The following is a 14,666-nucleotide window of genomic DNA, read 5'->3' as shown; positions in this document are numbered from 1 at the left end:
CTGTGGTCAGTGGTCCCAAGCACAATGGTGGATCTATCTCACGTGACTGAGCTGGGTGATGTAATTCCAAGCTTTGTAGTGCAACTGAGCTCAGGGGAAATGGACGGTCCTGCTTAGATCCTGGTAGTAGTTTACCTTTTTGACTGATGCAGTCTAAAGGATGATCCCGGTTGACTCCTCAGCTCAGTGAAGACAACTTTTACAGCAAGATGAATTGTAAGCCAAAGGAAAGCCATGAAGCATCAGTGAGATATTTAGGAGCACTGGATACAAACAGAGCCTTCAGCTTCCAAACTTCATCGGGATTCTCTATCGCCTTTGCCATATCCCTTGCAGTAGGAACTTGTGATCTTCACAGGAGAGATTGGGGTAGAGGGGCCAAGAATTGTTCATTTGATTCTCCTTCTATTAGTGTTGTCCCTAGAGCAGAAAACTGGCTCACTGGGAATGGGATTTGAGAACTCATTATAGGCAGCATGTTTCCATGGGCACAAAGGGGTGAAACCAGCCGATCCATTGACCTTTAAAGTCTGGAATCATTTTAATGTGCCCCTCAGGGAGAGCAGAACTCCACAAAGTTATACTGGCTCAAATGGATAAAATTTCAGATATTATTTCTTAATTTATTTCTTAAAAAAAAAAAAAAAAGAAAGAAACTTCTCCTTAGATTTAATAATTTAACTTTATTGCCAATCTAGGAGGCTAATGTGAGAGTTTAATGCAAGAAATGAAAAAGCAGATATTCTCCCTTCCCCCAGATTTGAGAATGCAGAAGTTCTCATTTTCCCTAATGAATTTCAGAAATTACTCTTTATGGATGCTTCTGCTTCCAGCAGAGCAGCTTAAAGGGACCTAAACTCTCAGCACTCAAATGCCAGTCCTGTTAAAGTGAATGGATTCCTATTTGTTTACRGATGTTTCTGCTGCACCCAAGGCCTGTGATTCTCAGCCACACACCTTACCAATATCTTGGTTTCTTTTTGTTCCCCTGCAGGTGTGAGATCTCTGTGTGCTACAAACCAAGGGACAATGATCCCCTTGCACTGAGAATGCCCTCTTTGCCTCCTCAGGAACCACCTGAGTTTCATTCTCTTCTGTGCTTACCCATCGCTACCTTCAGTGGAGCACTGCCATAGAAGGACAGCCAGACCCTGTGCCCTCTCAGACCACACTAACATCCAGCATACCAAAATAGCCACAAGAAGAGCAATTTGGCTGTACTCCTTTGGGTTTGGAGACCCAACAGTTCTTGTTCAAGACACCCTATAGCCCAAAGCATTAGCACGGCTGAGCCGCTCCTGGTCTATGCTTAGCCTGTCCTCAGGAAATGGGAACCTAAGTTTTATGCTTTCGTACCTGTCAGGGTTYCTCAGCAATGCAAGGGAAGCAGTTTCCTAGAGATGTCCACATGCTTCAGCAGACTGCCAACACCTGGTTAGAGAGAGCAAGGCAAGGGCAGTGATATTCCCCTGCCAGCAAATGGTGCTGTGGGTGTACTTGACAGTTACTGCAAAGCTAGTGTCATCTGGAGGGATTTGGTGGGTAGGCATTGCGGAAAATGAATGTGCTTGGCTTGAGTGGTAGTGAAGTCACCCTCAACGTGTGGAGAGTTGCAGGCTACTTAGCTGATGTCCTGTTGACATTTCACTCAATAAATCTTGAGATTGTCAGGAGAGCTCTTTGGGATGGGGGTGAGGATAGATTTTCTCATGGATTTGCTTTAAATTACAAAACGTGTGTGTCCTGCAGAGAAACAGTGCGTAGCAGAGGGACCTAGCTGAGGCCCAGGAAGAGCTGCTGTTTGTGTTTCAGAGAATCCAGTGCAATAGGCTATACCAGTGCATTGATGGCTTGTCATGCACACGTGTTTACTGTAAATCCAGGACTTCCGAGAGAGGGACTAATGATTTTTGTAGACTTTTAGAGCTCATTCAGAAGGGGATGAGCTCCACCCAGCCCATGCTTTTGTGGCCTGCTCCCCGGCACTGAATGACAGAGGCATCACAGGCATCAAATGCTCAATACTTGCTTGAAATATGGCAGGAATCATACTTACACTCATAGGAGGGAGGGAAGTACAGAGGAAACCTCTAGGATTGCCTTTAACTCACCTGAGGGGGCAGATTTGGTAGAGAAGGACCCAGCATGAAAAACACTAGTGACACTTGCAGCAGCAATAGGATTTGAGATCCCCTCTCTCCTGCAGAGAGGGGCATTTCCCCCTCCCCCCTCTTCTTGCTACAAGGCTATAGGTACAGAAAGGTGCAATAGCTGGGGGTATTTAGAGGTAGTCTGACTCCAGGAGCAATAAAAGAAGTGAGAAGAGCCTCATTTGGTTTCTTAGCTTTCAAGCTGTTTCTCAATAGTTGTTGATGATTGCACTAATGATGACAGGCAAAAGAACATGTCTGTACTGCCTGCTACAGGCAAAGAAGATCCGAATGCTGAGGACATGCACTTTCTGGGCAGTGGCTAGAAATRGCCCCCTGGGCTGCCAGGCTGCCGGGAGGCTGCAGGGCTCAGCCATGGTGACTCAGTTCAGTGTGCGTCAGACAGTCCTTCAGAAAATGGGACTTGATCAGCTCTTAGCACTCATTAGAGCAAGTCAGACTCTGTCCCACAGGGCTGCTGGCAGAGCAGCAGTCCCCCTTGTCCTGGAAGTTGGAGGAGACTCAACACTTTGAAGGTTAAATTTGCCAGGAAAAGGGCCAGAGCCAAGAGGGCTTCACTTGTCTCAGAGGGGTGTGGGCCAGGCTTGTCTGTAGGATTCCTTCACAACCTTCCTGAAAGGGTTTGGGGGATTCCTTCTGCTCCCAGGGACTTGGGCCTTGTGGTCTGTCAGCTGGTGGACCTGCTTTCTCTCCCTCTCCCCATCACCTCTGTTGCTGTTTTGGAACAGCTTYGTCCAGGCCTGTGGGACTGGTCTTGCCTGGTGAATATCTCAGATTGACAAGGTGCTTTGGTGTCCTTATCGACTCTGGGTGCAGCTTCTGCCCATGGCCAGAGATGAGCGTCGATGAGATGTGAACATGCTCCCAAGGCCTCTGTTTTTCATCCACCTACTTGAATAAACCATCCCAAGGATGGTATACCTTGTGGACTCCAAGAAAAGACTTTATTCAGGGCAAAGCATCACTTGAACGCACACAGAGGTTCTGGCTCCACTGTGATTCGAAGCTAGCTTGGACTCCTGGCCAGGACCCACCTTCCATGTCTGCACACCAACCTATAGAGCACCTGCTATTTAATACTGTGCAGGGCAGTGTCTTTCCTCTGCTCCCAGCATGGACTCAACAGGGACACCAAACCGCTGCCTGGTTGCAGCGGGATGTCCCCTTTCTTGCTAGGGTGCCWGCAGGGTGATGTGGAAATGCCAGCTGAGATCGCTACTGTGTGTTTTCCTCTGCACATCAATACTTTGTCTGACATGCTCAAGGGACTAGAAATAGACTTCARTAGGTCTTTCCAAGCACTTGGAAAAAGTTTTCCTGCTGACTTTTCATTTCTCAAACAAGTTTGTGTGCGTTGTTTTAAATGGGGCTGGAATTTGACAGCTGTTTTTTTGTTGTTGTTGTTCAATACTTTAAAATAGCACCTTATCCTGTCAAAACATTGCTATTTGTGATCTTGATATCCGTGGCTAAATATATCTTTGCCACCGTTAATGACATAAACCTTTTTGGTTTCAGCTAGCCCTATGAAAATATTGAAGAAAAATTTCATGTAATGGAGAAAAACAAGCACAATCCCGCCTATTTTTTGACCTCTGATGTTAAAAAAAAAAAAAAAAAAGGAAAAGAAGGAAGTTAAAGGTTCTTTCAAGCCATCCTTGTATATACGTGAAGTCTCATCAAATCTTTGTAATGACTGTGCTGATCTGTAAAATACTGTTCAAAGAACTTTTAAAGTAATTGTAAAATATTAAATGTTGATTTGTTACAAGTACAGTGTTTGTGTCAAGTAACTCCTGAGCACAACAGCAGGAAGTAGCAGGGCTTTTTATTTCCACGTGGGTGGAAGGGTACACCTGGGACCTTTGCAGAATAGTTGACCTGAGAGCAAGAAAAGGCTGGTAAAGTTGTTACATTGGTGAGCCCAGTTCCAGAGGAAAATTACAGCAGTTAATTTAGCTTGCTGTGTTCTTCTGTGGATGAAAAAAAAAAAAGCGTGTTTTGATGCTATCAATCCCAAATTGGTGTCATCCTGGATTAAGGAGAAAGGAAAACAGCTTCTGCAAGATGAGATCTGTGCATGCCCTTTCCTTTTAGGAGGCTCCATGATGTTTGCTGAAAAATGACAGTTACTCTGCAAGCCAAGTGCCTGGCAGCTCCCTGGGCCGTGGCAAAGGCCTGCCAGGGTGCACAGCTGGATGGGAGAGCCCAGGGAGGGAGGGCAAATACTCCAGAGCTGACAGATTGTGTCCAGCAACCAGGTACTGGGGGTACTTCTGACTCACAAAGATACTTTGCAAGTATCATCAAAGACACATCTTTGAGGATGCAGACCTGGAGGATGGAGCTGTTGCTGCTGAAGGTATTCTGAAATATGAAATGACATTGGCAAATGCTTAACTGTTTCAAGTGTCGCCCTTCTCTTGCATTGAATATTCAAGGAAAGAAGCTTCTTTGGCAGGTATAACAGCTGAAAGGTTGTAATCAAAACAAAACAAAAACAATAAGGAAAAGGTCATTTTAGTGTAGACAAGCTAAGGAACAGATGAGAATAACTACTGTTAATCAGTATTTTCTTATGTATTGGCTGTCATGTTTTTCACTCTGATTGGAGTATAGCAAAATGTGCTAATTTTTCTCAAAAGAAAAGTGCTTTTTGAAAGTGGAAATGAAATTCAAAAGAAAAATACTTCTTTTTTTCAAGATGGAGTAACAATTTTTTGCAAACACAGTTCCCCTTCTCAGTCCATGTTTTTCTTTCTTTTTCTTTTTCTTTTTCTTTTTTTTTTAAGAGAGAAAAATAGAGGGACACACATTCTTAAATCCAAACCCAAAAGAAAAACCTTTTTTCTAAAAATATGCCTGGTGAGAAGTTTAAGGTGAGAACCCAAATCTGATCCTTGAAATGTTTCATAGCTGAAGGTTTTGTTCTTACAGATATGAAAGATTTAGTGAACAGGTGCTGACAAAATAACTAAGACTGGGTTTAGGTAATACCATTAATTTGACCATTATATATGGTCAAATCAGCTTTTGATGACAGCTTTTCCTGACTCTTGCTTACAGCAGCAAAACTTAGCTGATCTGTGGCCTGTCCATGTCCACAAGAGATGAGAAGACGATGGATACGGTGTGTTTGGTATTTTAGCCTGTTGTGCATAAGACTGGGKACACCAATCTATGTTGACACCCTGAATGAGGTAAGTTATACCCAAAACTATGCCTTGAGGTTTTGGCGTGTGCTAATTTAAGCAAGGTGCTGTGGTAGTTTGAGATGAAGTTGTGCTGCATCCAAGAGCCAGCTCTGCCATCCTAGAGCTGCTGTGGTCATGTGCTATCTGGAAGCAAAGAGCTTAACATTCTGATGGGCAACATCAATCACTGTTCTCCAAAATGGCCATGGTTAATTGAGACCTGTGAGCTTAAGGAAGCCTCAGGAAAAACTGTGGGCCAATTCTGAGGGTAGATCAGATTGCTCAGAGTCGTTTCCAGCCAAGTTCTGAACAACTTTAGAGATGGAAAYGTTCTAATGTATGAGGTGGAGAACAACACGACCTGATCCAACCCTCATCCAGCAGAGTGGTCCTTGAGTGGCCATTCCTGATCTGGTGGCTAATTGGGAGCATAGAATGAATTAGCATCAATATGCAGAAGAGAGATCCCAATGCTGAATTCTCTATCACGGGGTTAAGGTATTCCCTGAAGAAATGGAAAACACAGATGCCATCCCTCTTTGACTGGTGGAGGAATTGAACCCAAGCCTCTCATGATGCAAGTATGTCATCRGCAGACTGTTTGTATGCAAGAGATGCTTTTTCTTACAAATACGCCCAATAATAGCGGTGGCTTGAGGCATTTTGGGGGAAGGAAAAATGTCTGCTCCAAATAACAGTATTTATTCAGGCTGGCWTTTCTTTGTTTCCTGTTTTTTGGGGGTAAAGGTTTGCCCACAAAGCTCATATGGCCTCTCAGAGCTGAGCAGAGCTCTGCCAGGGCCAGGTTCAGGAAGAAGGCTGTTTGAGAAATCCAGAGCCTGCAGCTTGGCTTGCCRGGCTTCTGAGGTAGCAACTGCTGTGACAGAAGTAACCTAGGCTTTTGAGTGCCTATGGGGCAAACTTCCTAGGCATAAGAACTTCACTATAGCTTTGTTTGGCTCAGTAYTTCTGATCCCTTCTTCTTGCTCAACTGTTGGTTTATTGGAAGTGCCAGGGCAAACTTTCCCTATGTACTTTTGCTTCCTATTGGAAGCAAATTCCCATTGCTTCATAGGCGGCACTTCCAGATACTCTGCAGCAAGAAGAGACCTGCAGACAGCACAACACAGGGTGTGGAAGACTACAAGCGCTTTGGGACTCAGGACGTGGGCCCTGGCCAGAGCTTGTTTTCAGAAGACCCTTTCCAAAGAGATTTTTTCAGTATGTTTCAAAGATATTTATCTGCTCTCAGCTGTAACGAGAAATAGAAGAGACCTGAGCCAGACTTCCCAGAGTAATGCACCCAGGGTATCTCCTCAGATAGAGTTTCCAACCCCAGAAATCTATGCCTAYGTGATTTGATAGCTACATCTCAAATTACTTCAGCTGAAGCGAAGGTACCTGGAAATGGCTCAGCTTCTCCAACTTGTGCTTGCAGGGCCAGATACCACCTGCTGAGCTGCAAGGGGGCTGGCTGTGCTGGCCCTGAGCTTCAGACCCCCTGAACTCTGTGCCCTGCTTGCAGGGTGATCACTGCCAAATTCACCCCTCCGCTAAGAGCGTATCAATACTCAGGAGATTCTGCCTGACCTAAAGAGATTTATCTAGAACCCCACTAATAATTCACCATTCTAAATTACTGCCTAATCTTTCTTTCTAAAGGAAAATTAGAAGTAGAAGAAGATTTAGGGTATACCTTCTTCTGCTGAACTCCCTGCCCTAGTTTCTTCTTGTGGCTGCAGATTTCAGTGCTGGTAGTTCAGGCTGTTTCCAATGCATGTGATTCAGTTTCACATTTATAGAGAGTTGCAAAGCAGAGAAAACTGGAAGTTTCCTGAGGATTAGGGCTCATTTCTAAAGTGTTTTGGCCTGTACCAGTGACTGAAAGGGGAGATTGACTCCCTCTTTGTCTTTGCTCAGGTCTAACTAGAGTAAACATGGGGAAATGAAGCATTTCCAGGCCACAGAAGGCTGTTTATCTCTCCCAGTGATCTTTGCTGCTCAGTGTCCTTATCTTAGTTATGCTAATTAATGACAAATTAAAGGTTAAAAGAGATCTTGCTCCCTGTGCCTGCATTAGGAACAAAGTTTTCCTAACAGGGAAAAWTCACTCAAGAAGAGTAATGGTTTGATAACGATGTCATGTTACATAATTGTCAATATGTTCAAACAASAGTGCACATCCTATAGCCTGTGTGCCTGTGACAGTTGGTTCTGGCAGCTGATTGCATGAGTAACCGAGGTAGGTTTTTCTGGGTGAATCCAGAAATGGCTTTCCTTCCATATTCCGCACCACTCTCTTGTAATCCCTTCTCTCCTCTGCAAGTACCTCTGCTGCAGTATTTGAGGAAAAGAAATGCAAAAGTGAAGGGATTATAGTCAGAACAAATACATTAAAAAAAAATCATATCAAAGTACTTATGAAAAARATTCAGTGGTTACCCAGCTCTAGGTTAACCTAGACTTGGGTTTGACAGTACAAAACTTTCTGGACAGCAGTAGGACAAAGTAACTCAATATTTGTACTTAGTCTGTCTTTCTGGCTGCGGAGAGGACCCCAGTGCAGCCAGGCAGGGCAGCTCAGACAGTCAAACACTCCTTGTCCTCACAAGGTCTGGTCCTGCTCCTGGCCATGTCCCTTCCTTTGCATCTGCTCTCATGACTGATGGCTAAGGAGCTCCTAAGCTAGTCAAAATGATTTGCTTCCTGCTGGGTTGATCTCCTGTTGGTTTAGGAAGCTGAGTGGCTCCCCAAAAGTCCTATGCTTGCCAGACCTAGCATAGCCTGGACCAGGGAGGGTATCTGAACAGCCTTTTCACTGGCATTGAGATGTTAGATTGGATCAGTCCTCACTGTAACCTCTTCATAGCAGGGATCTAAGAGCTATAGGCTCTCACTGGCCCTGAAATATGAAATCTATGGCTGGACCTGTCAGAAAACCCAAGACAGCAACCTCCACATTCAACAGTACTGGGAAACCTTTGCTCACCACAGACTCTGTCACCTCCCCCAAGTGCTGCTCCTCTGCACTGTGTGTGGGCAAGGGTTGAGTACCAAGTTATCGGGAAGAATGAGATCTTGAATCATTAGTACTCTTTCCTGTATACCTCTGTATTTTTTTTCTTTCTTTTTTCTTTCTTTCTTTCTTTTCTTTTTTTATCTTTCTCTTTTCTTTTCTCTTTTCTTTTCTTTTCTTTTCTTTTCTTTTCTTTTCTTTTCTTTTCTTTTCTTTTCTTTTCTTTTCTTTTCTTTTCTTTTCTTTTCTTTTCTTTTCTTTTCTTTTCTTTTCTTTTTTCTTTTCCTTCTTTTTTTCTTTTTGTTTTCCATAGTAGGTCTCTGTGTTCGCTTACCTTGGTCGAGGTCAACTCCTGAAATCCTGAAAGTTATGCAGACTTGAGGATGGGACATTCTTCTGAGAGGTTTCTGGAGGAAATTGCTCTAAGTTCAGTCCATTGAGGGTTTYCCTGCCTAGGACTTGCTTATAATCCTAAAGCTGTTGATTAAATTTTGGCTGTTGTTTAATGAGTAGTTTCAACGGTGCACTGGATACTTTCATAAGCAGGAAGCAATAGACCAGCTCCAGCTACATCAGGTAAATGCTAGATTGAGAGCAGCACCCCAGAGCCARTCCCTGGAAGATCAGCCAAGGGGCAAAGAACAAGAGCAAATGCAGGCAACAGCTCATATCTGTATCTGCTCAAAGACCATCATCTGACCCTTTCCTGCTGCAAACTGTGTGAGAGAGGCATGTGGTTCCTCTGAGATGGGATGTGCTGGAGCAGGCATGAACAATCTGGGTATGGAGGGAGATTGAGCGATAGCTGAGATTCTTCCTCTGCTTAACTTTACAGCCATCTTGAAGGGAAATATATAATAATCTTTGGTCAGAAATCAACTTCTTCCTATCCTATGGAGCCATTGTGCTTTAACACATGACATGAGTCTGTGGGTAATTAAGATCATTCAGGTAATTGTACCAGTTCTGCAGGGCAAAGACTGCCCAGGCAGGGACAAGGGCTGAAGCCTTCAGAGTGGGAGAAARGGGCTGTGGAGCCACGAGGAAGCACAGGGAGACTGAAGAGAAGCTTGAGAGGCTACTGCTCGTGCTGCTTTCTCACCTTCCTTGCAGAATGAAAACCAGAAGAGATATCTATCCTGGTCAGAAGCTGCCCAGGGAAAGAAACATTTCAAAGAGGAGAAAGGGCACCTTTAGCCTGGGCTGTGTACAATCAAGGACGGATATATCTGGTTTCTAGCCTGTTGTCTCTAGCTTTTCTGTTTCCTCACAGCCTTCAGTAAGGAGTGACTTGCCACRTATGCCTTTGGCAGTTCTTGGCCTGGCCATAGTGGGACCAAGCTGAGACTCTCCCAGCATTGTTCCCACGTTGCCCTCAGCTCCTGGGAYGCTTGGGACAAATTACGTGCGTTGCAGTGGGTGAGTGAATGGGTTGTGTGCTGGAGGACCTGAGTCCATCGTGATGGCCGGGCTGCAGGTCCCCCATCCCCTTCCCCTCAGCCTGGCCTTGGTGACTGGGTTGAGCAGTGGAGCTCCTTCTGCCCGTGAAGTGGAGCATGCACAGTGCAGGATGGAGGAACAGACTGAGACTACAGTGCCCTCCATTCCACTGTCCTGTGGTACTGCTGTCAGATATCATCTGAATATTTAACTGGAGTCCTGGAGGTTGATGGGCAGCCTCAGGATGGCTGAAACACGTAAATCAGGTTCCTCGCTGTTGAGCAGGGTGGGTGTAGCTAACGCCTGTTGATCAGTGACTGTAAAATGTGGTCAAAAGCAGGCTGGTATGTTTTTGCTTTTCACTTTCTATTCAGATACATTTACAAATAGATCAAAATAGAGAGAGATGTTTTCTGAACTCTCTCAACATGACTAGTGTGTCTAAATATGCAACTTGTCTGACTCAGGTAAGCATGAATCAAGACAATTATTAGTCATTATTAAGCCTTTGAATATCCTTTGCACATACACCCATACCAGGGAATATGCATAAATGTATACATCTCCTAATTAACTTGTCTCCATGTATCTGTCAATGGATAGCTTGTATGACATACAACATTCAACCTCTGTGTGTGTATACGTGTAGSCRTTGTATTATACRTGACRGATGCAATACAGATACRGGCAGGTGGGTGTATATATCTATATACCTATGCACCAAAAATTTATTTTTAGAATATAGAATACAATTATACATACTTTATATGGTAAAGTCATAAACATATATGTGTAGGTCTGTGTGCAGTATGAATCTTGGTTACCTAAACACCTCCACCCCCACACAACTCTATTGTTAAATATAGAAAATTAATGTGATATAAATAGACATAGTTTGGTTATTAACTCATGACCTGTTGATACAGAGCAGGCAGGTACCCATGCATATGCATGCTCTTTATATAAAGCTTCTCTTTTAGTAGATAAATTATCAAAACCAAAAATCAAAGCAGCCTCTTCCTCTGGCAGCAGCCACATCCCTGCAATGCAGGCAGYGAAAGCATTTGCAGCTTCTAACTGTGGACATTTTGCTCCAGCACACACGTGTGTTGCTCAGCTCTTCCCTCCAGCACCCTGCCAGTGGGAGGCGGGTGGGAGCTGCATCGGTGATGTGGGTGCTAAGTGTGTGGAGAGGCCCCTGCTAAAACCGCAGTGAGCCCCACGTGCCAAGGTGCGTGCTGGCGCTTCCTCGCCCCATGGAGATGCCCTGGGGCAGCTGTCTTGGCTTCTCACCCAGGTTGCGAGGTGGTCCCCGCAGCTGAGGGGAAGAATAATTTTGGCAGTCAGCAACTGAAGCAAAGTGGAAAACTGGGAATACGAGAGTAAAGGCACCATCATTGCATTGTGGGGCGTTAGAAAGAGCTGCTKCTTCTATTCCTCTCTAATTCTGTTTTTTTCTTTAGGGAATTTTTAAGCTTCATTTGTCATGATTTTTCATTTCTCCTCTGCAGTTTTCTCCTTCCTTTCTTCTCTTCCTAATTCTTCATCCCACTTTAAAATAAATAAATAAAATCCTCCAGAGCCCCTGAACTTTAGGGAAAACAGTCCCAGCAGTGAGGAAATTGAAGTAGAAAAAGGAAATGGTAAATCAGTAAAATAGTGTGTCAAGTTCTTAATATATTTTAAAAGAAATTTCTTTCAGACAGTTGGGATCTATTTTCAAAAAATACAGATGTAGTCTAGGGGGTGAAGCAGAGGGAGACACAACAGAGATTTATCAATGCCAAGGAAGAAACTCCAGTGGCGAAATCTTTCATGACTATAAAGGTAAGAGTGAGAGAGTGATTGGTATCAGAATGCCTTTTTTAATTCAGGAAAAAAATTTCAATATGCTTGATATCAGTATCAACAATCCCTCACCTTCGTTTGGGGTTAGGAATAGATCTCTTCATGCTTCACCCAAGATGGTGGTATCACTTTTCTTACGCTACAGGTATGATGTATAACAAGGTGAGACAGCTTGTCTGACACCCAGGAGCAGGCCAGAGCTACCTGGCAACCCTTTAGCCCGTTTATTAGCCCTTTGCTGATACCCTTCCTTAGCAAGTGATGTAGAGCGGGGACTACCTGTGCTCCTAAAGGACGTGCTGGTCCCAGGTGTTGTCACTCAGGCCTGAAGGGGCTCGAGCTGTGAGAGGTGGTTACTGGGCAACAGGCAGAACCGCTGGGGTTTTGTGATGTGGGAGAGTTTAGCTGCTCTCAGTCGAGAGGCAACTCGAGCTAGAGCCTAGCGGGCCAGGCAGAAGGTGCAGAAAGCTGAGAGACAGGAAGGGCTCAAACTAAACGTTTGAGACAGGCTAACTTCAGCTGGGAAGCTAGTCTACAGGAAGAGGCAACAGGCAGTGAAATAGGGCTAATGGTGCAAGTGCGGATCATCCCATTGCAGAGGAAAGAAAGGAAATACAGTGCCTCAACCGTCTGGCTAAGTTATGAGCTTGTCRCTGACTGGACATGAAAAGGACATAGACTACGCATCAAAATTAAGGCAGATGACTAACAGTAAACACAAGAGCATCCCCCAGAAATAGAGAAGCAGACACTGAGATCCAGGAGCATGACAGTGACATACACTCATTCTGAGAGGACATCAGCAGTGTGAGATAGACAAGGAAAAGCTGGTCATCACTTTGCTGGAGAGAGAAAGCTACTCATGGGTGATGCTGAAAGTGTCAAAAACATTTTTTTTTTGCATCAGCCTTGAAAAGGCCATCTAGGAACTGAGGAAAGCCTTGGTGCAAACTGGATGGGAGGCCAGTCTCTGTGGTCTTGAGTGAAGGTTTKCTGCCCAGCTGGAAGGATGGAGGAAGGCAGCTATGTAGAACTCACGTCACCTTTGGTGCTTTCCAATCTGTTCATTAACAAGCTGGGAGATGGAGCAGAGAACATCTGAATTACCCTTACAGGTGAGGTCAAGCAGTGAAGGAYGGTGACTGTGGAGAACTGGAATTTAAAATGAACTGAGCTGAGTCTGTATGCTTTTTTATCTACCCAGTTGCTGTTTAATGGAGACAGGCACTAGGTTTCTCACTGGGGCAGGACTAGCAGCTATGCTGGTATCGGACGGGGAGCATCCRGGGAGGAGACAATTCTGCCAAAAAAAACTGTGGAGACAGTCCTGACAGTCRTCATGTTGCTTTGGGCATGCTCTGGAGGTAGATGATTTCTGAATCCAGCCCTGTTCTGGGATTCTCTGATGGAGCACCTCTCAGGACTAAGCAACAACCTCCTCTTTTCTCTACCTTAGGCAGTGGGTTGGAAGCTCAGGTAGCATTTTGAAAGYCCTGCTCATTCAGTCTGAAAAAATGGCTGTAGAAACTGCTCTTTCACTCAGGTCTTCAGCTCACTAGGCAGATTGGAGCTGACTTACTATGATAAAAAAAGAGCTGTTTCTCAATGCATGTTATCACTGGAAGAAATAATAAACYCAGATATTTGATCTCATTCCAAAACTGTCACCTAGGAACCCACGGGAGATCCTTAGCTTCTGTGAAAAAGATCCTGGGATTATAAGCAGCAGGCATTGGAGAAGTATGACCCATGACTTGTGTGCATGCAATGCTTAAGGTTTGGACAAAAAGCAATATCACATGCCCCTTTCTTCCAGTCTCTCCCACTGGAATGATGCCTTTTCAAGCCACTAATCTCTTCCTTGGCACTGGCAAGTCACCGACATCCCCATGCAAGTGAAAGCATGGACATTCCCAGCTTGTCAGAATGAGATAGCTGCAGCACCAAAGCAGTGGCACCAGACCCATTTCTTACAGGTTCCTCAAAATTACCAGCTCAAAAATATGTAAACTCCATTCACTGCAGTTTTGCTATTGCCCACGCTGCTGGGCAGTTATTTAATATCAGATGTATAACTGCAGTCCCTAGGGGGTGAGAGCTGATCTCTAGAAGAGATTAACAATTTGGTTGTTCTTATCAGATATTTGCTCAGYCTTATCACAATCAATTTGCTTGGATTTTCAAACCTTTAATTAATCTGTAGGTGAGCTGTCATGTCTCCTGTTGCTAGTACTTGTACAATTTTTATCAAGTAAGATGAYATTTTCCACCCTTGCAGGACATACTGTGATTCTGCTCAGACTTAAAATGTCCATGGTTTATTATTATGCTGGTATGTGCTTCTATCTCCTTATTTCAAAATTTCTCAAAAAAGAAAAAAGTTTGAAATGGCTCAGTCTGGACAAGTCAAAAAAAGCAATGTTTGGAGATTTCTGCATCTCCMTCTGTATCTCAGACTCTGTCTCAGCACAGTCCCTTGTCCTGGAGAGCCTAAGGGACATGGCTTGTCCATGTCACCAAGTGGAGGATGTTGGAGTGAGGGATGGAGAGCTTCACATCTCTTCTTCCTTCAAATCCCTCTTTGTGGAAGGGCATTCAGATGAAGTTGTCTTTCTTTGAGTCAGGCTATTTTTAAAAGGGCTTCTCTGTTTGCTATAGAAACAGGTCCTTCCTTGAACACGGGTGAAGGCTCTGCTCAGGTGATAGGGGAAATATTGAAGGGACACAGTGRCTTGTGGCAAAATGTAAGATGGAAGAAATATGGGGCAAGTCAAGAAACTTTTGGCTGGTCTGATGAGCTCTGAGCCCATGTGCTTCCCCTCTTGCCTCTGTGGAGGGGAGACACTTCCCTCTGTGCACGGCAGCATTATCTGTTCCCGGGGCATAAAACTGGCTGTTTGCTTGACTTTTTCTCTCCCAGAGACCCTTACTTGTTAAAGATGAGGTAAAACCAGACTTCGGTTGAATTTCAGGATGGAAAATAGAGATGCGCTATCA

General features: G+C 44.4%; 1 protein-coding gene across 2 annotated transcripts in view; it reads left to right on the top strand.

Annotated features, from left to right (window-relative positions):
- PIK3R5 (phosphoinositide-3-kinase regulatory subunit 5) overlaps window positions 1-1,361 on the top strand; it is a 28,537-nt gene extending 27,176 nt beyond the window's left edge. For both annotated transcript variants that reach the window (XM_085298308.1, XM_085298307.1), the window contains exon 18: window positions 995-1,361. In XM_085298308.1, the coding sequence (XP_085154434.1) occupies window positions 995-1,136 (142 nt within the window). In that variant the 3' untranslated portion in view covers window positions 1,137-1,361. The remainder of the gene's footprint in view (window positions 1-994) is intronic.
- Window positions 1,362-14,666: the final 13,305 nt, after the last annotated feature.

The sequence above is a fragment of the Rhea americana genome, unplaced genomic scaffold (assembly GCF_003343005.1).
Source record: "Rhea americana isolate MKP2758 unplaced genomic scaffold, rheAme1 scaffold_138, whole genome shotgun sequence".
Lineage (NCBI taxonomy): Eukaryota > Metazoa > Chordata > Aves > Rheiformes > Rheidae > Rhea > Rhea americana.
Note: the sequence above shows the minus strand (reverse complement) of the source record. Positions and strands in the feature narration are given on the sequence as shown.